At 45.7% G+C, this 24,780-nt stretch overlaps 2 protein-coding genes across 3 annotated transcripts; both read right to left on the bottom strand.

Annotated features, from left to right (window-relative positions):
• Positions 1 to 681: 681 nt before the first annotated feature.
• Positions 682 to 20,737, bottom strand: LOC133207368 (neurotrypsin-like). Of its 2 annotated transcripts, none has more exons than XM_061344203.1 (16): positions 14,803 to 20,737; positions 14,442 to 14,487; positions 12,820 to 13,056; positions 11,439 to 11,562; positions 10,533 to 10,708; positions 9,886 to 10,033; positions 9,139 to 9,317; positions 8,588 to 8,729; positions 7,322 to 7,524; positions 6,199 to 6,340; positions 5,739 to 5,944; positions 5,114 to 5,192; positions 4,744 to 4,866; positions 3,940 to 4,220; positions 882 to 1,938; positions 682 to 850 (listed from the first exon to the last, which is right to left on the bottom strand). In XM_061344203.1, exons 1-15 carry the CDS (start codon positions 14,857 to 14,859, stop codon positions 1,628 to 1,630), a joined length of 2,454 nt encoding a protein of 817 aa, XP_061200187.1. In that variant the 5' UTR covers positions 14,860 to 20,737; the 3' UTR covers positions 682 to 850; positions 882 to 1,627. The 2 variants fall into 2 exon arrangements, with proteins under 2 accessions (XP_061200187.1, XP_061200186.1); XM_061344202.1 differs by having other exon boundaries at positions 16,595 to 20,737.
• A 147-nt stretch (positions 20,738 to 20,884) lies between these two features.
• On the bottom strand, positions 20,885 to 24,610 carry CHCHD1 (coiled-coil-helix-coiled-coil-helix domain containing 1). The gene is made up of 3 exons (XM_061344220.1): positions 24,402 to 24,610; positions 23,734 to 23,852; positions 20,885 to 21,641 (listed from the first exon to the last, which is right to left on the bottom strand). Exons 1-3 carry the CDS (start codon positions 24,583 to 24,585, stop codon positions 21,531 to 21,533), a joined length of 414 nt encoding a protein of 137 aa, XP_061200204.1. The 5' UTR covers positions 24,586 to 24,610; the 3' UTR covers positions 20,885 to 21,530.
• Positions 24,611 to 24,780: the final 170 nt, after the last annotated feature.

The raw sequence follows: 24,780 nt of genomic DNA, 5'->3' as shown, positions 1-24,780 counted from the left end.
GATAAGTTCTGCATGTCCCATCCTGTATTACTACTCTGTGTTCAAGTCTTTGGTTATACATCAAAGCTTACTGCCCTTGCTCCTGAGCAGACCTGTCTCCTCTCTGGCTGGTCTATACACAGAAGAAGACACTGCACTGCACAACTCTTAATGCACTTAGCCCTTCTGCCTAGTTTTGTATTTTCTACCCACTCCAGAATAATAAATTAACTTACAAAAGTGCTTAAGGCCTAAGAGGAAACTCTGCTCATTTGTTTGAATGGGAGGGAAGCAAGAAATTGAAGTATTCAAGAACACCTGCTTTCTCTCAGGATTATTTCTGCCCAGGCTGAGAATTACAGCTTGATGGCAGTGTTCGCATAGCCTCCAGTTAAGCTGCTTTACCCTCGCTGAGGGGAATGAAAAAGGAAACAGTACAGAGAAGAGAAGAGAGGAAGCATAGAAGCATAGCCCAAAGGTTGCAAGAATAAGACACACTTTGGGAAAGCGGGAAGCTGCTTTGCAGGAGTGAGTAACTTGCATGAGGTGCATCTGTACCGCAGGAGTATTTCATGGGAGAACTGTGAGCACAGAGCTATTAAAGACTAACATCACAAATAAAGGGCAGCTAAGAACTGTGGTGAATGAAGTTATCAAGAGAAAGCTGCCGCAGTGCTGTTAAACAGCGATTCAACACCTGAATGTTTGAGATAAACATTACATTTGGATTTAAAGAAAAAGAACATGTCTGTTCAGCCTTTTGAGGTCACATTTTTAAGTTCTTTGCAGTAAACACAAGGGCAAGAAAGATACTGTCTCCTAAAAAATGAAGATTTACTCTTACACAAAAAACTGATTCTAGGAGCTGCTGCTTTAAGAAGAAAAAAAAAACAAACAACAACAGCAAAAAAACAAAACAAAACAAAACCCCAAACCAACTAAACCTAATGAACACAGAAGAACCACTATATCGAGAAACTAGCAATAAAACCATAGCATCTGGCAGCTGGAAACATGTGATAGAAGATTACAGAAGGAGGGACAAGCATCTTTTAGCAGGGAAAGATACTTTAAAGGGATCATATGGGAGCAGATCTACTATTCAGAAGAGAAAAGATTCACCCTTGAGACGTAACAGAGAAGGAAAAGACCCAGCTGTTGGCCTGTTCCTCAGCTCAGGTTAAATCTTCGATTCTCAGAATTGGAGAGCTGTTACAAAAAGAAAATCTGAAGATTTCAGCTATGCTGGAGCCTGGTGCCATCTTCCGAGCATCTCATGTCTCCTTGCAGCATTTTTAACTGTGCAAACATACAAACCCCAGAACAGATTTACAGAGGCAGATATCTCTCCACTTACACATTTCTGCGTGCAGGGCACCAAGTGTGATTGCATTACAGGACTCAGGCAGTCAGAGGAACATAGACTTATCATTCTTACCAGTGAGCACTTGCTTTCTCTGCTCAGAGATCACAGACTAAAGTGAAACCAAAGACTTTGCAGAATCAGCTGTAACTGTTTTTCTCCCAGTTCTACATGAAAGTCTTTTCTCAGTGTCCATTCTCCATCAGCCACAGGCCAGGAGCCACAGCCTTCTGTTGCTGTAGGGCAATAGGGCCATACGTTGAAGTTCCTAGAGCTCAGACACTGTCAATTTAGCTTGGTCACTTTCCTGATCCAGGGTACGTATTTGCTGACCTTCGTATACACACCAGGGGAATCCTTCCGACCACAGCCATAACCCCAGGAGGTGATCCCCACAATGACCCAGCGCCCGTTTGACCTCTGGCACATGAGTGGCCCTCCACTGTCACCTTGGCAGCTGTCCACCCGCTTGTCTTCAGAGAGGTTCCCAGCACAAATCATGCGGTTCGTGAACTTGTGCCCGTAGCGGGCCTCACAGTCTTCCCGTGGGAGAAGAGGCACCACCCCCTGCAGCAGGGTTCTTGAATAGGACTTCCCTGGAACAGAACAGAACACTGTCCAGACCAATTCACATTCAGATAAACAATTCTGGCAAACAATGAAAGGACAAGGGGAAATGGGTACAAACTGGAACACAAAAGGTTCCACTTAAACCTGAGAAGAAACTTCTTCTCAGTGAGGGTGACGGAACACTGGAACAGGCTGCCCAGGGAGGTTGTGGAATCTCCTTCTTTGGAGACATTCAAGACCCGCCTGGACACGTTCCTGTGTAACCTTATTAGGTGTTCCTGCTCCGGCAGGGAGATTGGACTAGATGATCTTTTGAGGTCCCTTCCAATCTCTAACATACTGTGATACTGTGATACTGTGATACAACAGCAGTGACCTACAGCAGGGGTGCTCCACACAAAACAAGATACTTGTACATTTCATGTCAAGGCTGTGGCACAGGAATAGGCGAAGCTCAGCATCTCTGAACAACCAGAACATCACAAAACAGCGCTGCCAAGCCAAACCACAAGAAAGAGCTGTAAGATCAAAGAAATGGGGAAGAGGCTGGAGAAAAAGGTTAGATCAAAGGATGAGTCTTACTCCTGGTTGTGACAGCAAGTAACTTGAACCTTGTTCAATTTATTTCACTTCTTTGAGCCTCCATTTTCTCCTCTGTAAAACAAGGGCAGTGTTTCCTCAAGAGAATAAATGCAGTAATATTTGCTAAGTGCTCGATCCTCAGAGAAGCTTTGGAAGATGTTTCAGAAGCATCCAAATATTATTCAAAGGCAGTTCACTTCATCTTTGGCCAAATTTGTCCCTGTTTGCTTAAATCTCTTACTTGAGAGTAAGACTTGCTCAGGACATATGGTTCACGTGCTATATTAGAGTAAGACCTTTCTGTGTCCAAGCTTTATGATAAGCTCACAAGGTAGTGAGTAACTGTCCCTCTCATTGGGTTAGCAGCTTTGGTGTGTGCAAGGGATTCTGGCCATTAAGCACCAGTGCAGATTAAGGGAATTGTAAGGCTGAAATGCTCCTTGATCCTCCACTGAGAGGCCAAAGTGACATGTGCACTTCGTGTAACTGACTCCAAAGGCACATGTATACTTGCAGTTGAACACTTGGGGTAACAGCTAGGGAAACAGCTGGGAAGGGTGGGTAAGTCCAAAGTCAACAGACAAGCTCCTAGGGGCTATTTGCCTCTTGGCAGTAAGTCTTAACACACGGCTTTGCTCCCATCAAAGCAGCCCCAGAAAGGCCTCCTTGCTCCAAGCTCTGCATTGCATCTCTGATCCTCATGAGGGGAGACTGGACAGCTGGTTATAAAGTTTTGTTTAGAGTTTAAAGCTGTCTGCAGACCTTGCTAATGTATCCATTTAAGGACTCCACCAAGCCCAGCATTTTGAAACATCACCTTTAGAAACTTAATAATTTAATCTTCCTAGAGGATTTCCTGCTCCCTTTTACTTAGGAAACTCCATAGCAATGTGCTGCAAGAGGACAGGTTTGGGCTGTCTCGAACCTAGTGCAGAAGCCAGCTTCAGAGCTCGCTGTCCCTGCAGCAATATCCAGGGAGACAGAGCAAGGTAGTCTGACAGAGATCCCTTCCACCTCTAAGCCTCCACTTCACTAGGATAGTACCATGAAGAAGGCAGGAGGTGATGGAAACATGGCGGCCTCCATCGGCTTTGTACAGCTCTGCACAGGCTGCTGTCTAAGGGGTCTGCTGTGGGCCAACATGTATGTAAAAAGGGGAAGAAAGAGAGGACTGTGGCCAGATGGCAGCATTACTCTGTCCCACAGTTTCAGAGGGATGCTACGGCAACCTGAACTTCCACCTTGGGCAGGCTCAAGAAGAAATCAGAAGAAAACACAATGGCACAAAAATCACCTCCCCACTCCTTAACACCATGAACTAGCACAGACAAATAGGAGCAGTAGGAACATGGCCTTGAGTTGTGCAGACATAAATTAATGGCCCATGTAGGCTTCTAAACTCAGACTCTGACACCTTTCTTGCCAGTCAAAGCCGCCTCACTCACCTGTGTCTCCCCAGCCAGAGATGATGCAGGCTTGCCTGTTGATGTCAGACTTCTCTTTCCTGTCAGGCAGGCAGACAGGCAGAACATGGCGATTGAAGGAGAGACAGTGCCCCTCTCTGCCCCGTATCCGCACCAGGGCAATGTCATTATCATTGCTGCCAGCCCAGTAGTTCCTGTGGAGGACGATCCGCTCCACGGGCAGCTCCCTCTCAAACTCATCCTTCACACCCGTGTGGTAATCACCCACCCGCAGCAGGTAGCGCTGCACATCAACACCAAACCTGGAGAAACAGAGACACAAGTTCTTGATGCTCCTGCTGAGAAGGAAACAGACTCACACAAGTCTCAGTTGCTGTGAGGCTGACCCACCTCCTCACAACCTGAAAAGACACTGTGGCACATCTTTGGTAGATGTTATAATGCCAACTGTTGCAGTCAATGGGTGTCCCAAATCACTCTCTAGCATGCATAGGATTTTTTTCCTATAAAAAGGACTACAATACTTGCAACAGGTTTGTGACCTCATCTGTTCACAGCTCCTTAAAGCACCAAAGAATGGCAAAGTGCTGGTTTGCTTTAAGTTGTGAAGCCTCAAAGTTAAAAGGGAGCTGTAAGCAGTGAAGGATAAAGCAAGCCTATCTTGAGTCATCCCCATAAATGCTTCAAGATTCCACACATCATAACTCAAAGGTCTTGGTTTAAGAACTTGGCTCATGTGGTTCCATGGGCTGGAAGGATAACGTTGTACAAGGTTATCTTGCTCACCACTGAGTATCCCTTGGGGCTCCCCACCCACAAACACACCTTTTGAAGCAGTGGGCTGCAGTCACCACCCAGCAGCTGCTGATCAGGGTTGCTCCGCACAGCAGACGAGTGTCTCGATGAAAACCCTTCAACCGCAGTGAGGCCTGCCATGGCCAACTGCCTCTGAACAAGAAACAGAGGAATAATAGGTGTCACACACATGGGAGCTAGCTTCCTCCTTTCCCATCCACTCTGACCTATCTGGGCTCAGCTGGTGTGAATTCTTCCCTAGATAGACACACTGGTTCAAATTAAGCTCAAAAATGACCAGTGAAAACGTGTTGATGTATTTAGCATTTGCCAGGCTATTTCCAGAGCCTGTAGGAAAGCTGGGACCAGTTCTGGCTTTCCCAGCAATTACAGGTAGTACCTGAGGGACTTGTTTCCACCTATGATCCTTTTCTTGCGACGGTGAAGCAGGCGCATCCCGCACACACCAGACTCTGGACCTGCACAGCAAAGTTAGAGCCGTTGGGTAGGTACCTTCAGCTTAAGCATCAACAATTGCTGTCAGAGAGCCAAACACCATTCACTTTCCCCAAGAGCCTTAATCCTCATTGTAGTTGATTCTATTGTGCTGTGCATATGGAATTCGTAGCAGATTTGATCCCATAGGTTTCCTCATTTTTGGTGGAGGTGCTTACCTACAGTACCTGTAGTCTTATGCAAGGAACTGGACCTCTACAGCTACTTCCTCAGTAACATAAACCCCAAAGTTTGCTCATGGTTAATGCTCTAAGGAAGGGTGTGGTGACTTGGCTGTGAGGCAGTTCAGCAGGCTCAAAGGCCTGACATACGTGGTGCTCCTCCAACTAGTCTGGAGCATCCTATGCTCATCAGAAGGGACAACAAAACCAAGGATAAAGTAGGAGGTGCAGGACAGGACATGCTTAATTTTCAGCCAAGGGAAGAAGTACAGGTAAAAAGCATAAAAGCATGCAGAGATCCTACAGCTGGAGCTGCAGATTTCTGCACAGAAGAAATGGGCATGTCACCTGTTCTCCTGATGTCTTGCACCTTCTCTTCCACATAGTCACAGATCACACCAGCATCTTCACTGTGCCAGCAGCTGTGAATCCCTGTGTCAGGCCTCACACACTGCCCCAGGGTGTGCTCCGTGCCTCTGCATTCTATGTTGTCCAGATGGATGGGTCCGTGGCCTTCACCAAAATAAGCCATTGCCCTGGCTTTTGCTGTACCACTGCAATTAGAGAGAGGGTGGCTAATCTGCAGCAGGCAGGTGAACCTGATGCACCAGCACATTTTAAGAGAAATAATATTTATGTGTCACTACACACAGACAGTAGTTCAGTAAAAATATGACCTTACTCCCTCAATATGATACTATAGGGGTATGCCAAAACTAAGAAAGGAAGCTCCCAGAAACTGGTCCAGAGAGAAGTGATCCCCCTAGAGTTGTTTCTATCTGTACGATGCATGTACCAGAGCTCTCACCTGAATCCCAGCTGCCTGCAAACCACTGCAGCATCTCTGTCTGTCCAGCCATCATCACAGACACTGCCCCACTGCCCATTCAGGAATACCTCAACTCGTCCCTCCTTGGTGCTTTCTCCATCCACGAGCCGCACAGGAGGCCCTGCAGAAGAATACATGTGGGTGACTGCAAGCAAAACCACCTGAGTGTGAGGTGCCCAGAACTGGGGTTCTATAGGCAAGGATGAATCCCAGGTATCAGTGAGCTTAAAAAAACAAAAAAAAAGAAAAAAGAAAAAAAAAGAAAAAGGAAAGAAGAGGAGTGTTTGGATATGAAGACATTTCAGCTCAGCACTGAATCAGCAGACTGCATGCATATTAATTTAATACATACTGGAAATCATTAGTGGATCATACTCTGAAAGCTGAGTAAAGAGGAGAACAAGACCAGAAAGAAAGTTATTTAATCCTGAGCCAAGAGTGGGCAAGCTTAAACATGCACGGGAGATAAATACATTAAACTATTACATTATCCTAAGCAAGAGAAGAGTTCTCCATTCAGGAGAAACAAAAGTGTTGGATACCACCTATTTCAGTAAAAATGTCTGACAAACTCAAAAGTCTCCTGTATTAGGGAAGGGGGAGAGTATCAGGACACATACAAATGAGGAAATTATGCTAATTGAAATAAATTCACACTTTTAACTAAAGTGTGCCATCCACACAGGAGAGCACAAATTTCCCCACAACAGCCCCTCGCATCTGAAGTCTTCTTGTCTTGGCAAGGTGCAACACTAACTACACCAGTTACCTACACCAGGGCTAGTTAAAGGGTCCCATGTTCCCACAGACATGGGGCTGAGGCATCTCATCAGTAAGCAATGGCACACTAAGGCAGCCGCCATCTCTCAGCCCCTCAGGTTTGTTTTGGAGACTGCCAATTCTCTCCAGTTTCAGTTTCTCTGCTGGCCTGGCCATAGGTCTGGTGGAGCCAGAGCTCTGCCCCAAAACAGCCAGGGCACATTCCTAAGAGTCCTCCTCAAAAAGCAGCCCCCTCATCTCCCACATCCACCAGACCTTCCCAAGGAACAGGCCACCAGGTGACACTTCCCCACAGCCCAGGGCAAGAAGCAAGGTGAGTTACCCAGGCTGCCATCCATGACTGTGTTGCTCTCCAGGGAACAGCGGACTCCCACATCCTCAGCGTGTGAGCAGTCGTGCTGCCCCCAGTTGCTGTGGGGGCAGTCCAGGAGGGACAGCTCTGTCCCCACACAAGCCACATCATCCAGTAAGATAAAGCCTTGGCCAGCAGCATAGTCCCCTTCAGAGGCCAGGGTAGCAGGACCACTAGAGGAAGAAAACACGACATCAGATTCATGAAAACTCGTTAATCTCACAGAGGGGATTAGACACAAGCTTAGACAAAAAAGGAATTCCCCTGTAGAGCTCAGCTGTGAAATCAGAGGCTTCCTGACCTAAACCACTCAGTGATGCACAGAATGGCAAACAAGGAGCTTGCACATCTCACCAGCTTCAGCTTTCAGGAAGGCCTGCTCAGACCAGTCCATTTTCTAGTGACTGGTCAAAGGCACAGTAGCACAGAGGGCCAGCTATACCGCAGAGGCTGCTTTGGAGACGTGACACCAGGTTTATCAGTTTGGGCTAGCAGAGGCGGCATCAGAAATATCAACATTTAAGTAATTCCACTTTTTATAGGAAGCAGCTACCTGGAATTGCAATTTTAGGCAATGGAAAGATGACAAACACAGTATGCAGCTGAACTCAAAAGGCAGAATTTAGTTGAGTCTTTTTTTCAGTCTATAAAGCTGAAATCTTATAATCATACTTAAAAAAATCCACAAAACACCTCTACTGGCTCCAAGACTACAGTATCCTGATCTTAAATCTTCTTCAGGCTTATACCTGGAGGGGTGACAGTTCAGCAATGGACTGAAAGAAAAGCATTATGAAAATCCCTAATACCACTCTTTTTTTGCCCTGATAGGTTCAGGTGCCGAAGCAGGTGATGTGTTCAGCTGACAGAACAGGTGGGTGATACTGTTTAGTGACAGCAGAGGAGGCGGCAATGCGGAGCTGATACACCTGCAAATTTAAGAAGTGTTGGGAGAACTTTCTGACTTTGGTGAGGGGTTTAGAAAGACAGGATCAAGCCTGTTATCTGCTTCCAAACAGGCTGAGGCAGGAGATAATAAAGTTTGGTGTTCTTTTTCCCCTTGGAAAGGATGTGGATAACTATTAATTTTTCTTGAATAAAGCTGCATAGTGGGTAATAAACCTTCTAACAAAGACTGCATTGAAGGATCGAGGTCCAACCTATCCCAGTGAAGGGTGATGGAATCTAATCCTTGAAATGAGGAAGCACAGACACTACACACACTCCCAGTCCTACCTGAAGCCCAGCTGCCTGCAGACTACCTGGGCACTGAGGCCTGTCCAGCCGTCATCGCACACTGTGCCCCAGTCTCCATTGTAATAAACTTCTACCCTGCCTTCACTGGGGCTGCGGCCACCAGCCAGCCTGATGGTGCCCTCTGCAAGGGATGGGAGAAGGAAAGGTCAGTGCTCAGCAGGGGAGAAAAGCAGCAGCCTGTGCCCCACTGCTGAGGTCTCTATACAGCCCATGAGTGAAATAAACCAGAGACACATATACCCGTGGGTATGCAAAAAGCTAACATTCATTGCTCCCCAACACGCCTGCTTGACAGTGAGGATTCACCTCAGCCTTTCCATACCACCTTGGTGGAAAGAAAGCCATGGGAACACCACCAAGCCTGTCTCTGACCCATTCCCACCTGCTGCTTGCTCTCTGCTTCCACAGGTGGCAGCTATGCATAGAATCCCTGCAGGATCCTGAGGCAGGGGGTTTAACTACTAAGCAAGCCATGTAACACAGGAGTTAGATTGGCCTCATCTGACTGGCATAGAGCTTTAGATCTGTACCTGTGAAAGGGTCACAGGAGACCCCAGCATCTTCAATGTGGTCACAGTTTTGCTGTCCCCAGTCACTCTTCTTGCACTGGTCAAGTGAGAGTTCATTGCCTGAGCATTCCACTTCATCCAGCAGGATTGGGCCAGATCCCTGCCCATAGTGAGCCCACGACAAGGCTTTTGGGTTCCCACTGCAAACATTACAGGCACATATGCTCAGTAACGAAGGTCACAGCCTTGTGCCCTCACATTCTGCCTTGCACAGGGACTCTGCTATACTAGCTCAGTGTCCTCTCATAGCTAATCTGTTTTTCTGACACAGTGGTGTTTCCAGCTGTTAACTGAAATACAGTACTGGAAAGTTTTGTAATGAGGCCTCCCAGCACATAGCAAAAATGTGCCTGCAACATGAACAGTTCAGACACCTGGGGAGCTCTGAGGACAACCAGGTTTCAATCTCAGTAACAGGCAAAACTCCTAGACTTTGAGGGATCTCAAACTTGAATTGTCTATTTTAAACTATTCGGTACTGAGGTGATTTTCAAGAATGCCCAGCATACAACTCTCATGTTAAGCACTGAATTGCACACCGGAGAATGAGATGCCATTATATAGGGTGATCAGTCCAGAATTATCTTTCCCAGGGTTTCTGTATACCTCCTATAGAAAGGACTGGTACTATAGTGAAGGGAGATGCTCTCATGTTCTTTGTTCTGTTTACTTCTAGGACCACTCCATGATATACAGCAGGGAAATTACCTGAGTCCCAGCTGCCTACAGACTACTTCAGCATCCCGGTCATCCCACCGGTCATCACAGATGGTACCCCACTTGCCATCATGGTAAACTTCCACTCGTCCTTCAAAGCTCTCCTTTCCCCCAACTAGACGCAGCGGGGCATCTACACCTGCGCTTCAAGAAGGGGAAAGAGAGCACAACAGAACAAGACAGAGACAAAGCATATCCAGCAGTCCAGGGTGTAGAGCCATTCACCAGCCAGAGGAGCTCCTGGGATGCTCAAGTCCCATCCTCCTCTCTAGATCCCACAGATTCATCAGTGATTGCAGCCAACAGTAAGGGGCTGCTTCAGGGGCGGCTCTTTAACTGGCTGTTACAGTGACAAAGACTTTGCTGCCTGCAGACAAAATCCTGGTTTGATGAAAACAGGATGTGGGCATAAGCAGCAGCCATCTTTCAGTGACTGTAGAGGTATGCCCACTCTGAGTGTTTGGGATTGGGAAAGGATGGATAAGTTTTCCCTGGAAGGAAGATAACCACCTGTACAGCAGGTGAAAGAAGAACATGCTCCAATGATTTGCTCATCATAGCTACGCAACCATACATGTCACATTTTATCAGCAACACTGATGCAAGAAACAGGGAGTGAACCTTCCCTGGAGATTTACCTTCAGGAGGGACACAGGTTGCCATGGCACTCCCCTGCTTACAAACTCCTGACACAGCTTCCCGGTAGCCACACTCCAGCAGGGCTTTCTCATCCCCATGGCAGTTTGCTGACTGCAGGTGCAGGGGAACAGGCCACAGTCCAGGGTGACTCTTCTTCCCAGCTGAGCCGATCTCACTGGTACAAAGAACACAACAGAGGGATTAAATGCCATAGCACTGCTTGACTCACCAGTTCCCTTCAGTTCCTGTGACTCTGCAGTCCAGTTCTGCCATTTCACATCCCACTGAGCCCAGTTGATTGGGATGCATAAAGGGGTGGCATTTACAGTTTAATGGGAAAGCATAAACAAGCACAAAGCACTTCCTTCCACCTAACCCATTCTGAGTTCCTACTTAAGGCAGAAGAGTTGGTCTGGTTGGTCTGGTCAGAAATGGCCCCCTCGCTTGAGAGTGATGAATAAACCCATCAACAGATTCAAACATCCAAATATCTGAATTAACTTCTTCCTTCTCTGTAGACCTTATCTCCTCACTATTTGGAAGTCTGAAGGTCCAAATCCCAGATTCCCAAAGACAGTTCACGCTCTCAAAATTTCTATTACATCACTACAGTAACTCCAGCTGGTAATACTAAAAAGAGGATACCATCTCACACCTCACTCATGGCAGTCTGGAGCACCAAGCAGACACTACTGCTTTAAAGAAATCTTGCAAATGCTGTTTGGGTTTAGCATAGCTGCAGAAAAAAAACAGTGTGAAAGGACCCTAGTAAATGGGAAATGAGTCCACAAAACCAACTCCTCTCCCCCAGCCACCACACTATGCCAGGGACACTATAACCACAGAGCCTGATCTTTCAAAGGCTACGTGAGCAGTAACTCTTGCAACCAGACTGAGGTTCCCACCTGAGACCTAGTTGCCTGCAGACAACACTGGCATCCCAGTCAGTCCAGTAGTCAGCACAGATGGTGCCCCAGAGTCCATTGAAGTACAGCTCCACACTACTATCTTCAGCCAACCGCACAGCACCTTCCAAAAGAGGAGAGGAAATAAAGTAAAAGCTGTTATCTTGTGATGACGGTTTCAAACCAGCAAGCCTTGGACTTGCACGTAGCTGAGCTGAACTGCACTTGGCTTCCTTCATCCCTGTTTTACTGTTGAAGGCACCTTCCTGGGTCCTGTAATTAACTGCTACTCGGCAGGATTGCTGGTGCTATGTTCTTTTCAAAGCCATGGTAACATTGCAGGAAACTTGACTTCTGCCACAGCTCCAGGATTCTCCTTCTGTGAAATGGGGATGATTTTACATGCTACCTTGAAAAGGTGTGTGGAAATGGTAGGCTATCTAGTTCCTTTTGACACTCCACTGATTTATTTACCATCAACCACCTATGACAGTCACTGTTGCTACAGCTAGATGCTCAGTAACAGCAGGTGAATCCTCTTTAAACTCGCTAAGAAGAGCAAGTTACAAAGTAAATGCCCTTTGAATTCTCACTGCACCACAAATATCCACCACAGTTTAGAAAGCACATTTCCTTGCTCAGTTATGTGTTGTGAGAAGGATACACCTTCTGTCTGTAGTAGCTCAAGCAGGCACACAGCACAACTACACTTGTACCCCTCACTTTAATGAAGCCATCTCTGAAAGCACTTTCACTGGCAAGGGAAAAAAGACATTCATTTCATTTATGAAATTGTACTTCATCTGTTCTCTAAAACATAGAGAAAGCAAGGAAGGTCAGAAAGCAGGAGGACAAACAAAGCCTTCTCAAGAAGGTTGCGCTGAAATCCGTGCACTGATAGAGCTCAGCTCCTTCGCATGCCTCCAAGCAAGCAGCAATCCTTGTGTCAGCACTGCGAAGAATTCCAAAGCAAGCCTGTAACCTACCTTACCACAGAAGATTTTTGCTTATTGTATTTGAACAGCTACACTTACATGAGGAGAGCTCTGCTACAGGCACTCAAGAAGCAGGAGTGGGCTGTTTTCCACATAACTTAAACTGTCTCAAAATGGCATCAGTTAACAGTAAAAAAAAAAAGTCTTGTATGGCAACAAAAGCATCTATACATGGCATTATGGCTACAGCAGCTTAAATCCACCCCCTACTATATACAGACGTTCTTCTCCCACACAGGTTAGCCTCTAGTACACTTACTGTACTGTGCTCCTTTCACAGGGTGTCCCACCTGCTGCTTGCAAGTCTGTGCAGCACACATTTCTGCCCTGAGCTCCCAGGCAGTGCAGGCAGGCACTGGCAGCCAGAGACACGCAGCAGCCCTTACCTTGGTTACAGTCGCAGTTAGCCCAGCCAATGGCCCCTGATGCAAGCCGGTAGAAGCACCAGGGTGTAGTTCCCCCGTCTGGGTTCCTGCAGTGGTTGTGGTCCCCCAAGCCACGGTCTGGGTACTGCTGAACATAATCGGGGAACTCTGCCCAGTTGAGACACTCTGCCCCAGCCTCAGTGACCGCCAGTGAACCATTGTAATACCCAAGAGGTCCAACACCACACACGCTGGATGCTGGGCACAGGAAAGGAGCTGTTAGCATCACTTAAGGCATCGTGCACCAAGGCTCAGACAATGTGGGAGATAATAGCTGATCTCCTGAAACACCTCCCATGTCCTAATTGCTACTTGCTTGATTTCAATTCTATCATTCTTCAAGGCAGCTGCTCAAAGAATGTTTATAATATTAACTGTCTAAACCACAAGTTGATCTGAAAGTCATGAACTGCCCAGACAGACCTTGGAAATATCAACTCTGGGCCCAAATATGGGCAATTTAAACCAGTTCCCATTACCATTTATTTCAATACATGTATTTACTTGCCCTGGAGCAGTACTTGAGCCTGGCACACGCTCCTCCACTTCCTTCCCCACCTGCTTTGGCACCTGATTAAGATGCTCTTAAATGTGATCCTAGGCTCTTTAGAAGATTAGTTGCCTGTCTAAATTGATTGAAACTGAGGAGAGTTTAAAATCGCATTCTACAAGGCAGGAAGGTGGGAAATGGTATTGTAGTTGTACGTTCCCTACACACATTAGCATATACCCTGGCTTATCTGAACTTGGATGACATATAAGTAGGGAAAGGGAACCTATTTGGGGGAAGTGCAGGTGCCAATGTTCCATGCCAGTGCCCATGTGAAATATCTCATGGAAAGAAACCCCAACTACTAATTTATTATTGCCTGTCATGGTCCCTTTAACAAAAGAAGAAAACTCCCCATTTGTGACCCTGAAATAAGAAAGAGGGAAACCAGAACCAGATTCTGTGTGAGGGTGGGCTTTTTAGAGTCCATAACATGGAAGAGCAGATGCAGAAAGGGCTAACGGTTACAGCTTTATTGACTGTATTGAATAAACAAAAAGAAGCCAACACTTTCAGAAAACCTTTCTGCCATAAAGACACATAGGGCAAACATTAAGGGTACAAAGAAGCTTCACCATTTGCCTTGTAGCCACTGCCAAGCCCAGAGGGGGTGAGTGACAGCTGAAGGTGAATTGCAGGGGACAAAAATGAGAAGCAATTACAGGTAAGTGTCTGGAAAACACACTGTGCCCTTTGCATCGTACCTGGCACTCTCAGAGGGAGTGTCTGAGAATTCAGTAGTTATTAGAGCAGAGGAAAGGTGAGCATGAAAGAAAGACTGAGGCAAAGAAAGAAAGGAAAAGGACATGTGGGAGGAGTAAGGAGCTGCAAAACTAGTAGACATGAAGGAAACAAAGTGGTCTGGCCATTTTCGGGAAGGAGATAAACAAACATTCAGGCAGGAGGAAAGACTGAAGTACTGATGGAAGGAAAGGAAGAATGCCAGGTAGCAGTTCATCGTACCTATGGTCTCATATCACCACTGCAGGAAAGAAACTGCCTGATGACTGAATTAATAACTTCTTGTTCTTACCTGCACTCTGCAAATGGTTTTGGTTGGGCTGGGATCCCAGGGAAGCCTGGGAAAAGAAACAGAGCAAAAGGAGAAAGATGATTATCCGATGAAATAAACATGGGCATGTCCCAAAAGCAGCTCAGCATTTTGCTGCTTTAGGCAAACATGCCCTAGTAACCAGCCCCTTCCCTGCTCTCCCCATTGCTCCTCTTCAAATCCAATCACAGCTCTGCCCACTAACAGCAAAATGAATAATTACTAGCCTGCAGAGATCTACCCTTGACCACATTGCAGGGCTTTGCTTGTTCTTTTCCAATAGAATTGGGAAGTCTGAGTGAGATGCCTGTGGAAAGAAAAGCTAGAAGAAAATCATTGTTACCAGTAAGGAAAAAAATGAATAACCACTCATTCTCTCCCCATTTCTAGGGCAAGCCATCTATGGCAACAGCAGCAAATAGAGATGTATCTATGTGATGGGATGATGCCCCCAGGGATCCCTGTTAAAATAGTAATAACTGTACAAAGTGGGGAAATGCCTAAAGAAGAAATACAACAGTGCTTTTGGAGGATTTTGGTTTTAATACATGAGAATATGATATGGCCTGTGGTATTATTATCCCATTGGGGTTAAATTACTAAGAACAAAAAATATTAAACAGAGTCTTCAGAATTCCAGCATCCTGCCCAGCCCCAAAACTGTATTTCCTCTTATAGGCAGTGTTTTTGGTGGTTATAACTTGATTGCTGGCTGAAAGATAGGGATCTCCACTCAACACCATTACATGGTGTGCAGGCAGGTGCAAGATCTTCACAGAGCAGAGTGAAAAGAAGAAACTATACATGCTTCTGTTAACTCCTTGTAGTTTAATTAATTTCTAAATACTTCTAAATGAACGTTTCTAATATTTCTATATGAACAAGGCCTTGTTATTCACAGAGCAGAGTTATGCATATAAAGACTATGAGCTATCGGAAATGGTTCTGGTTTCTTCAAATGCAGTAATTTTGCTTCTCTCAGCTCCACCTTTCCCTGGAAAAGGGGGAGAGTAAAATCTGGAATTAAATCAAACCCACCTCTAGAATAAGTAGAGATAGTTCCCATAGATACCTGACAAGAATGACACCTACTCACGGCAGACATCTTTCTTTTTAAAACAAGCTTGTGAATATGGTCCATCAGGTGTTGGCAACCATGGCCAAGCTCCACCATCACCCTCCAGAAGTCAGAATGTGACTCTACATATTGAACATGAAACCTTGACATGGCTCAGAAACAGCAGATCAGATCTCAGGTGCACATACACAAGGGATGCATGGATAAAACAGCATTTAACTGACAAATGCTTTTCAGCCAAAAATCCATCTGCATGTATCAGGCTGTTGAAATCCCACATAATGGTCTGTGAAGTATCAATGCCAAAGGACTTATTTGAGGATCTCTCAGATATATGCAAAGAGAGGAAAATGAGCTAAGCCACACTTTTGTGACGGCACCAAACAGCTGACTGAGCCACACTCCAGGTCCCCTGACTCCTAGCAGTTAATGTGCAGCTGCACACACATGTAAACCCGCGGGCAACAGAGGGATGGGTTGGGCTAATAACAGACAGTACATGAAAGCCTCAACCTGCTTTTGGAGATGGACCATAAATAAAAGAATTGCAGTCCACGTAATATGCTTCTCTCCTAATGAAAGATTAGTTGCTGCCAGTTCACACAGCAGCTTCCAAAACACCCCAGCACTGACCATCTTAGCTAAGATTGACCAAATCTTAGTGCAGACACTACATGTTGTAGTCACTGCCCCACATCCATGTGACTATAAATCATCTGTTCCTAACAGCAACAGGGGTAATCAGTCCATCATCAAAGAACAGAAACAATGGATCTTTCCTGCCAGGGTCACTGCAGTGCCTGAGAAACACAAGAAACCTGAGCCAAAGCATCTGCAAGCTCTTGTGCATCCTGCTTCCCTGATTTGTTTCCTTGTCTGAATTTCATATGCACAATGAAATAAATCCCTCCCCAAGCCCCCAGCTCTTCCCAGAGACCGCAGCTGCCTAGATGCTTTGGAAAACATATTCAAGTAATAACAAGATCCACTTACAGTGAGGACAGTAAAAGAGCCATGTGACTTTGCATAAGCAGATAGAAGAATAACCATTTCTTACCTCCACGCGTCTGAGACAGGATAACAGACTGGAGAGCTCTACGAGGAGCACCAGTACTTTGGGGATCTCCATCCCTCCTGTGCAAAGTGGGCAGAAGCTTCTTCAAGCATCACATTGCCGTTCAGCTGCCAGACTCAGCTGCTGCCTCCTCCCCGGGCTCTGCAGCTGGGCTTCCTCGGGGGCAGGACACTAGCCGCTCCGCACCCAAGTGAGTGGGACGCCTCTTCCATTTCTGTGCAGGGAAAGGGATGCAGGGGAAGGGATCAAAGTTCCCAGCAGCATCTTAGAATTTCACTTTCCCCTGTCTCTCCCCATCTCTTCTCCTTGGTTATTCTCTTCGGAAAGGTGAAAAAGAGGGAAAAGCAATAAGGGCGGAGAACATGCCCCTGGGTTTCTCTCGCACCCTTAAATCCAGGAGGAGGCAAGCGCTGGCGGGTGGGGCGCAGCCCTCAGCCCGCTCTCCCCTCCCTCTCCAGGTCTGCGCTTCTCCCCGCTGCCAGCCCCCGCCTCCCGCGCTCCTCTCCCTTCCCTCCCGAGGCACGGAGGCTGCAGCCGCGGCGGGGACGCGGGGCTGTGTCCTCCTGCAGAACCGCCGGCAGCAGAGCTGGAGAAGGAAGCTGCTGGTGCGCGCACTTGCCACAGATTAGACTTGTCGGAAGGAATCTGAACTTTATCCCCCCACCGCTGCCTCCTCGACTAGCTCCCTGCAGCCTCCCCAGGTCAAACTCTCCTCTGGTTTGATCCAGGTAAACGGGACCCAGAAAACTTCACCTGAAGCAGCTTCCAGCTCTCCCCATGGAAAACGCACAGGCGGCTCCAGGAAAACCCACGGCGCATTCCCAGTTTTCAGCCCTGCATCCTACCATCGCTTCCCTAGGTCCTTTTCATCAAGTGTCTCCTTGACCTTGGGCTGTAAAGTTATTTTCACTTGACTAGCTGGGATGCTTTCCAGAGGGTTGATCATTACTGTATTGTTATGTACAATCCTATGGGAATTTTTAGTCTTTTGAGCTTACTGCTCCTCCGTGTGAATTAGAGTGTAACAGCGGAAGTTTCAAACATTATTAAATCTAAGGAAGGTACATTTAAAGCTGTTCAATCTTGAGACTTCTTTTAACAAGTTCCCTGTGCAGCTCCTCAGCTCAGTTTAACAGGAATTACCTATTTATATTCTGATTTTGGAAGGATTAACTCCTGGTTTTCTGCAGCATGAAACAAGGTCACCTCAAGAAATGAGCTCACTCCTGGCTAAGTCTGCTGAGCAGCATTTCCAAACACACATTCAGCATAAAAACAAGGAACAGGCTGATGGAAATTCATTGGCTTGACAAAAAGCCTCTTTTCTAATTCCCTCACTTATTGCTCATTACTCACTTCAGATGACAGTTTTGTGTTGCCTCATCCTCAGATGCTCATCAAAGGCAAGGAAATTCCACTCCATGCTGGATCTCTTACAGGAGTTGCTGAGTGAAAGGAAGGAGACCTTTCTGGAGTGGATTTGTATCACAGTGCATTCTGGACACAATGGATTTGGCCAAGATTTGCACTCAGTTAATTAGGAGCAAATCTCCTATATCCTCGTAGTGAGGGAAGCAGATGATCAGGGCAACAGAGGGTGGAAATAGCTTACATGCTACAGCATGCTGACACTTTCAGGCAACACTGGCAAAAAAGGAGCAAACCAAAAAGAAAATATGGGAACGCGCTGGAATTTAGAACCACTTACTTCAGCAAAAGCACAAGGAAAGGATATACTAGGAGGCAGGAACAGCAAAAGCTACTAAGATTCCGAGAAATCTGCTCCTTACTTAGGAGCAGAGAGGCTGTTGATGCTCCTTCAGAACTCCCGTAAGACACTCACCTATTTAGCCCTCTGATACATGCTAAGAGGGTTTAAAACCTCTAGCAAAAGCCTGTACTGGATTTCTTTCACAGTAGCTTGGAAGTTACTTCCCTTTCAAGGCAACTTGAATTATTAGATAAAGTTATTTCCTAGGTGAAGTGATTTTAAAGGAAACACAGACTGGCACACACCAAAAGCAACAGTTGGAGTCTGGTATTCAGTTTCTGTAGAAATGACAACCTGTGCAAAGACACATAGTGGGTGTTGGAAGTTTGCTCTTCTGTGGCAGGTCCTCTTTTGGAACTATTTTCTTCTTGCCAGGACTCCCCCCTGGTTTTCTGGCAGTGACATTTTCCTGAGAGAGGTGGATCTCAGATTCTCAAAAGCTTCTCACAGCTATGTGGCCATATCCAAGATGGAAAGGAAGACCAAGGAGGAAACGATACCAATATAACTACGGCAGTTTGGATAGGTAACATATCTAAAGATAAGGTAAACCAGATCTTGAACTTTCTTGTGTGGACAAGTCTGAAGTAGTTGCAAATACTCAAGTCCGTATTTACTACAAATAACCTGCTCACCCTGATATAAACACAGGTTTATAATAGTTAGTTTATGATTACCTAAAGACTCTTTCCATCTGGATTTTTCCAGATTATTCTGTATGAACCCTTCTGAAGTACCACCTTCTAAAATGTTCTGGCTCTCTGGAACTCAACCTATTTCTCCTGAATTGGCAGGACTACTATTTGTCAAGACCAACTGAAATATCAGTGCTTCCTCCGTAAGAGATCTTCAGTGAAAGCCTAAAAAGAGAGGTAGTCTACAGCAATCATACCCAGAGCTAGTATAGTACTCAAGCTATAAGGAACAGAAATAAGATCAAGGAATTCCAGCAGATTTGCTTAAATCCTGTAAATCCGACTTAGGAGGGTGGAACAGCTAGTCAGCTTTTCTTTAATTCTTTCCCCACCACGCAGCCACATACAGGTCTCCTCAGCAATGTTCTTAACCAGTGGGCTCAGCATCAGAACCCAGTTTTCTTTTATTCTCCAGCAACAACACGGGGTGATACAAGCCCTGAATTCAAGAGAGGACAGGGCCACTTGCTGCAGTTACACACATCAACTATTAATGGAATGATCCCTAATATCAGTGTGTGATACTTGAACACCCAGTGCAAGCTTAACAGTGAGATGGGGGAAATGGCAGCAGCTCAAATTGCCAAGGACAATCAGTAGCTGTTTTTTTGGTTATAGCATGGGATCCCAAGCCAAAAGAACTGCTAGAGTACTTTAAAAAAGCAGCAGTGTAAAAGCTGTGTGCATCTGAAAAGCATTTTCTTTCCTTCCTTCTTCCTCCAAATAAATGCATTCCTTTAAGGAGTGGAAAACCTTAGCATAGTAATTTCAAGCTTATAGTAGGGATGTAAAAGGTCAGGAAAAAGCCCAAACAGCTGAGCTTGTGAAGCTCACTGTGAATCAGAAAAATCTAAAAATAGCTGTCCAGATTAGTGGGAGTCACACAAAATTTCAGAAATAGAAAGAGAACAAGAAAGAACTAGTTTCACTATTACAGCCTCTTACACAATGAGACAGTTCTTCACAGACACTGGAGTTTGGTACATTCAGCACAGCCCCTAGCTTAAGAGGTGCCAAACTGTACTTGCATTGTAAGTTTTAACACAAAGAAAGGAAAACCATCATCAACAGAAGTGAATTTAGAAATCGATTTGTCACTCTCCCAGCTTAGCTTGTCTTCTTCAGAAACAAAGAATAGGCAAAGTAGATCTTTTCAGAGAGTCTCTTTTGGACTGAAAATGCAAAATGTCATAGAACCAAAGTGTTATCCCAAACACAGATGTGGACATCATGTTCTTACTCACCCCAAGTCCTCTGAAAGACCTTATTCTGTTGTTGACCTAACAGCAACAACAGAATAAGGTACCCTGTGGGATGATCCACTAATGAGCCATTGTAAGTAACAAATAAATGAAAACTGCTTTGATAACCATCAAGCATACTCTTGCCCAGTATTTATGTTATGACGTATTGGCCTGGGCCTCCAGAGAAGACAGATCCATCTCCACGCAAACTCTACAGTCACATGTTGGTGATCAGAGAGTCTATGTGTGCCAGACTTCCCTCTTTGCTTTTAATTTATACCCCCGAGAACTAGTGATATAAATGGTTATTATCATTAGTTCTCTGAGGTACTGCATTTTTCTTACCAATTGGGTACTGGTCCTAAAACAACAGGGACCTGCCTGCTGTTTTCTGGTACTCTAATGAACAAAGAAACAACCACCCCCACCCCCAAACCACTGAAAACTAGTGATTACATTGTTTCAGTATCAGTTTGTGCATGAATTGTCTCCCCCCTTTTAGTTTTTTTTCACCCAAACAATGGGACATTTTGTTCTAGATTATGAGTTGTCCAGGCCAAAAGACAGTTTTGCATTCTTTTATTATGGTACAGATGTAATTGATCTGACATGGCACCGTACCTGTCCCACCTGCAAATCAGAGGGCCTAAATCACAAGCCCCTATGTTAAAAAAGTTACATATAATCCTTACCAATGTCTTGTGTATTAACAAGGTATTTTGCTGGGGAGTTCTTCCTCATTCTACAGCCTTCTTGTACAGCAGCAGGAATTAAAAACATCTCAAGAGGAACCAAATTGTGTATACATACACGTAGGAGTATGAGTCGTGAGATGACTCAGTTTCAAGTTGGCTCAGTGTCTGGGCCTGAGCACTTTTTGACAGCAGTTCAGAAGTTAGGCAGGAAGCTTGTGCATGAGAAAAAGTCACCCCTAGCTGTTAGAAAAGGCATTTGCATGTATTCCTAGGAGATTTCACAGTGAGGACCTGATTCTGCATTTGGCTAGTTCAACAACATCCTGCAGAAATCCTAAGACAGCAAGACCCAAGAACCTCATGAACAAAGTCAGCTGATGGTCAGGACGTGTGTTTTTTACTCTGAAAACAAAAGTGAGGTCAAGAACCATATCTCGGGCCTGACATCCAGTCTACTTTTCACCAAAGTCTCCAATTGTAACTGCTTGTCTGCAGTTCCTTTAGTAAAGCACATTATACGTAACGTGTGATCTGAGGAAACCTCCTCAGGAGCTTGTTTACTTTGCTTGAAGGCATGTTTCCCTGGGGTGACAAGGTGCCCTCCTTTAGATTCTTGCGCTCCTTCTGAAAGAGAGAAAGAAAGCTCAAAATATTAATTCTTTTTATTTGCGGAGTTGATGCTCACCTTTAAAGACTAATACTGATCATACTGGGATGTTTCATTCAGAGGAATGCTATTTCTTCAAGGAACATTTACAACAAGACTCGACTCAAGAATCATGAGGCTTTCAAAAGACTGATGACCTTTCAATGATGTAATTAATGTCGGACATCTTGTAAGGATGATATTCACCCAGAGAAGTTGTGGCTGCCCCATCCTTGGCAGTGTTCAAGGCCAGGCTGGATGGAGTTTTGAGCAACCTGGTCTAGTGGAAGGTGTACCTGTCTGTGGCAGGGGGGTTAGAACTATATGATCTTTAAGGTCCCTTCCAACCCAAACCATTCTGTGATTCTGAGATATTCCTCTGTATTCTTAGTTAATGATATTATAAACTCAGTAACAACTCTGACTTTTTTTTCACTGTTACTCAATTTGATTCTATCTACCAAATAAACTGTAGGCAGCTTTTCCTTTATGCTGTCAAACAGCAACAGTAAAGAGCTATTAAATGATGGTACTGTTACAGAAAAAACAAATTAAAAAATTGAAACCTGAAACCACTTTAAGGACAAGGTCAGTACATACACTTACCTTTAGTCTGCTTTTGAAACTGACCCGATACCAAGTTTACCATATAGCTGGAAACCTCTTAACTTCCAAACAGTGTGAAGTCTATCTATTTTTCAAGAAAATATCTAGCCTTCATAGTCAGAAACAGCCTAAAAGCACTCTTCATTTTCAGAGAATCAAGAATAGCTGTAACTACTTCATGCACCCTGAAAATTCCATTTGCCACGAGGATTACTGAAACCACTGGTTATTTCTCTATCACCTTGTCTCCAACCTCCCTCCCTGCATTATTTAAGTATTGATGACAGACTGGAGTCTGGGAATCCTAACTTACCTAACTCACTTTCTCCCATTGTCCAGATAATGCAGCTACTGGACTGGTACCTGAGTCAGCTATTTCTTTGTTTTATGAATCTGAGCAATTGCGAAAACTTACCCACGCTATACATCTCCCAAATTACAGTATAATCCACATCTCTCACCATAAAAAACACTGTTCTACTTAACAGCTCCAAGCTGTATTCTCCCTCATTCAGAACTATCATGTAATACGGAGAAGAGCAGTGACTGCTATTGTTTCCTTAATGCTGAATCATAGAATAGTTAGGGTTGGAAAGAACCTTAAGATCATCAAGTTCCAACCCCCCCCCGCCATGGGCAGGGACACCTCACACTAAACCATGTCACCCAAGGCTCTGTCCAACCTGGCCTTGAACACCGCCAGGGATGGAGCATTCACAGCTTCCTTGGGCAACCCATTCCAGTGCCTCACCACCCTAACAGTAAAGAACTTCTTCCTTATATCCAATCTAAACTTCCCCTGTTTAAGTTTTAAACCATTACCCCTTGTCCTATCACTACAGTCCCTAATGAAGAGTCCAACCCCAGCATCCCTATAGGCCCCCTTCAGATACTGGAAGGCTGCTATGAGGTCTCCAAGCAGCCTTCTCTTCTCCAGGCTGAACAGCTCCAACTTTCTCAGCCTGTCTTCATACAGGAGGTGCTCCAGTTCCCTGATCATCCTCGTGGCCCTCCTCTGGACTTGTTCCAACAGTTCCGTGTCCTCTTTATGTTGAGGACACCAGAACTGTACACAATACCCCAAGTGAGGTCTCTTTAGAAATTAAAAGCCACAAGAAATCAAAAGAAATAGCCCAGGCTAGGGTCAACTAACAGGAGCTAAGCTCAACTTCAAGAATTTGACAACACAAAAAGGACTGGATACGACTATTGTTCCACCCTCAGTTATACTGAAGACCTAGTCACTTCCTAAGGTCCTTATTTTGTTCAAATTTAATTTAACTTCTGCATTCAAAAAAGGAAGGGCTGCATGTTTGAGCTACATAGTTCTGTATCTCTCCTACAGCTCAAACGGGTTAGAACACCAATCAAATTCTCTGGAGAACATTATTACTGTTGGCATGATTGGGAGCTTCCTCCTACTCTACTGATAGCTTTTAAGAACACAAAAGAGGCCTTAATTACTTCTGCCTTTGCCACGCAGTCATAGAACATCCGGATCTCCTCGGCACAGGCTGCATCATTGAAGTCATTCTTTTTCCAGCAGGCCATCATTACTGCCATCTCCGTAATGCATGTCGCTTCTAGAAGTGAAACACACAACCCAAAATCTCAGGTCTTTGGGATTCCATGCTAAATGCCTCCATAGGGCATAAATTTCCAGAGGGAAGTTTAAGACAGCATAGAGGCGGGTAAGGAAAAACAACGCTAAAGCAAAGATGTGTCGTGTAAAGATGTTGTGAGCACGAGGATCAGTATTATCATTGCAGTCATCAAACATCTGATCGAATTCTTAAAGGAGATGCTATGTTGAGATGTAACAAAGTATTTTACATGTGTGACTGACACAAAGGGCACCACAAGATGCAAACGTGGGCCTGCTGTGTCAGAAAGCAATCTTTAATGCCATGGCACAGATCAGACCTTCCCCTCTGCTGCCCTGTAAAGCACAAAGTTCGACCCATTCCCGACACCACGGTGGTCCTTCCCAGGGTAAAGCCACGGGAGAGCGGCGGGACAGCTCCCGGGGACACCGCGGGTACACCGGCAGCAGCTCTTCCCCACAGGGGCTGGAGGCCCGGCCGTTTCTCTCCGGGGAGGGGACATTTAGCAGCCTGGCGCCGGGAACTCACCTCCCGCCTTCTCCCTGCGGTTCGCCACCTTGTCGGCCAGCACCAGCGGCCGGGTCGGGCGGAGCACCGGGGGCCGCTTCTTCTGCCGCCACTGCCCGGAGACCCAGCGGGTGACCCAGGCCGGGTACACAGGGGCCGACATGCTCCCTGCGACCGGCCGAGCGCGACCGCCCACCGGGCGCATGCGCGACCCGACGCACTCCCCGCGCCATGGCGCCGCCTGGCGGGCCGGACGTCCCCGGCGCAGCCCGCAGATCACATCGGTCCGGTTGTGGTGCAATCCCGTCCTTCCTCCCCATCGCATGCGTAATGAGAATGCACATATTATAATTAGTTCCTGAGAAAACTATGAATATGCATGATATGCTACCTATATGGC

Source organism: Neopsephotus bourkii, unplaced genomic scaffold (assembly GCF_033783945.1).
Source record: "Neopsephotus bourkii isolate Nb327-2 ecotype Australia unplaced genomic scaffold, CSIRO-AGI_Nbou_v1 NB_196, whole genome shotgun sequence".
Classification (NCBI taxonomy): domain Eukaryota; kingdom Metazoa; phylum Chordata; class Aves; order Psittaciformes; family Psittacidae; genus Neopsephotus; species Neopsephotus bourkii.
This window is presented reverse-complemented; position numbering and strand designations above follow the sequence as displayed.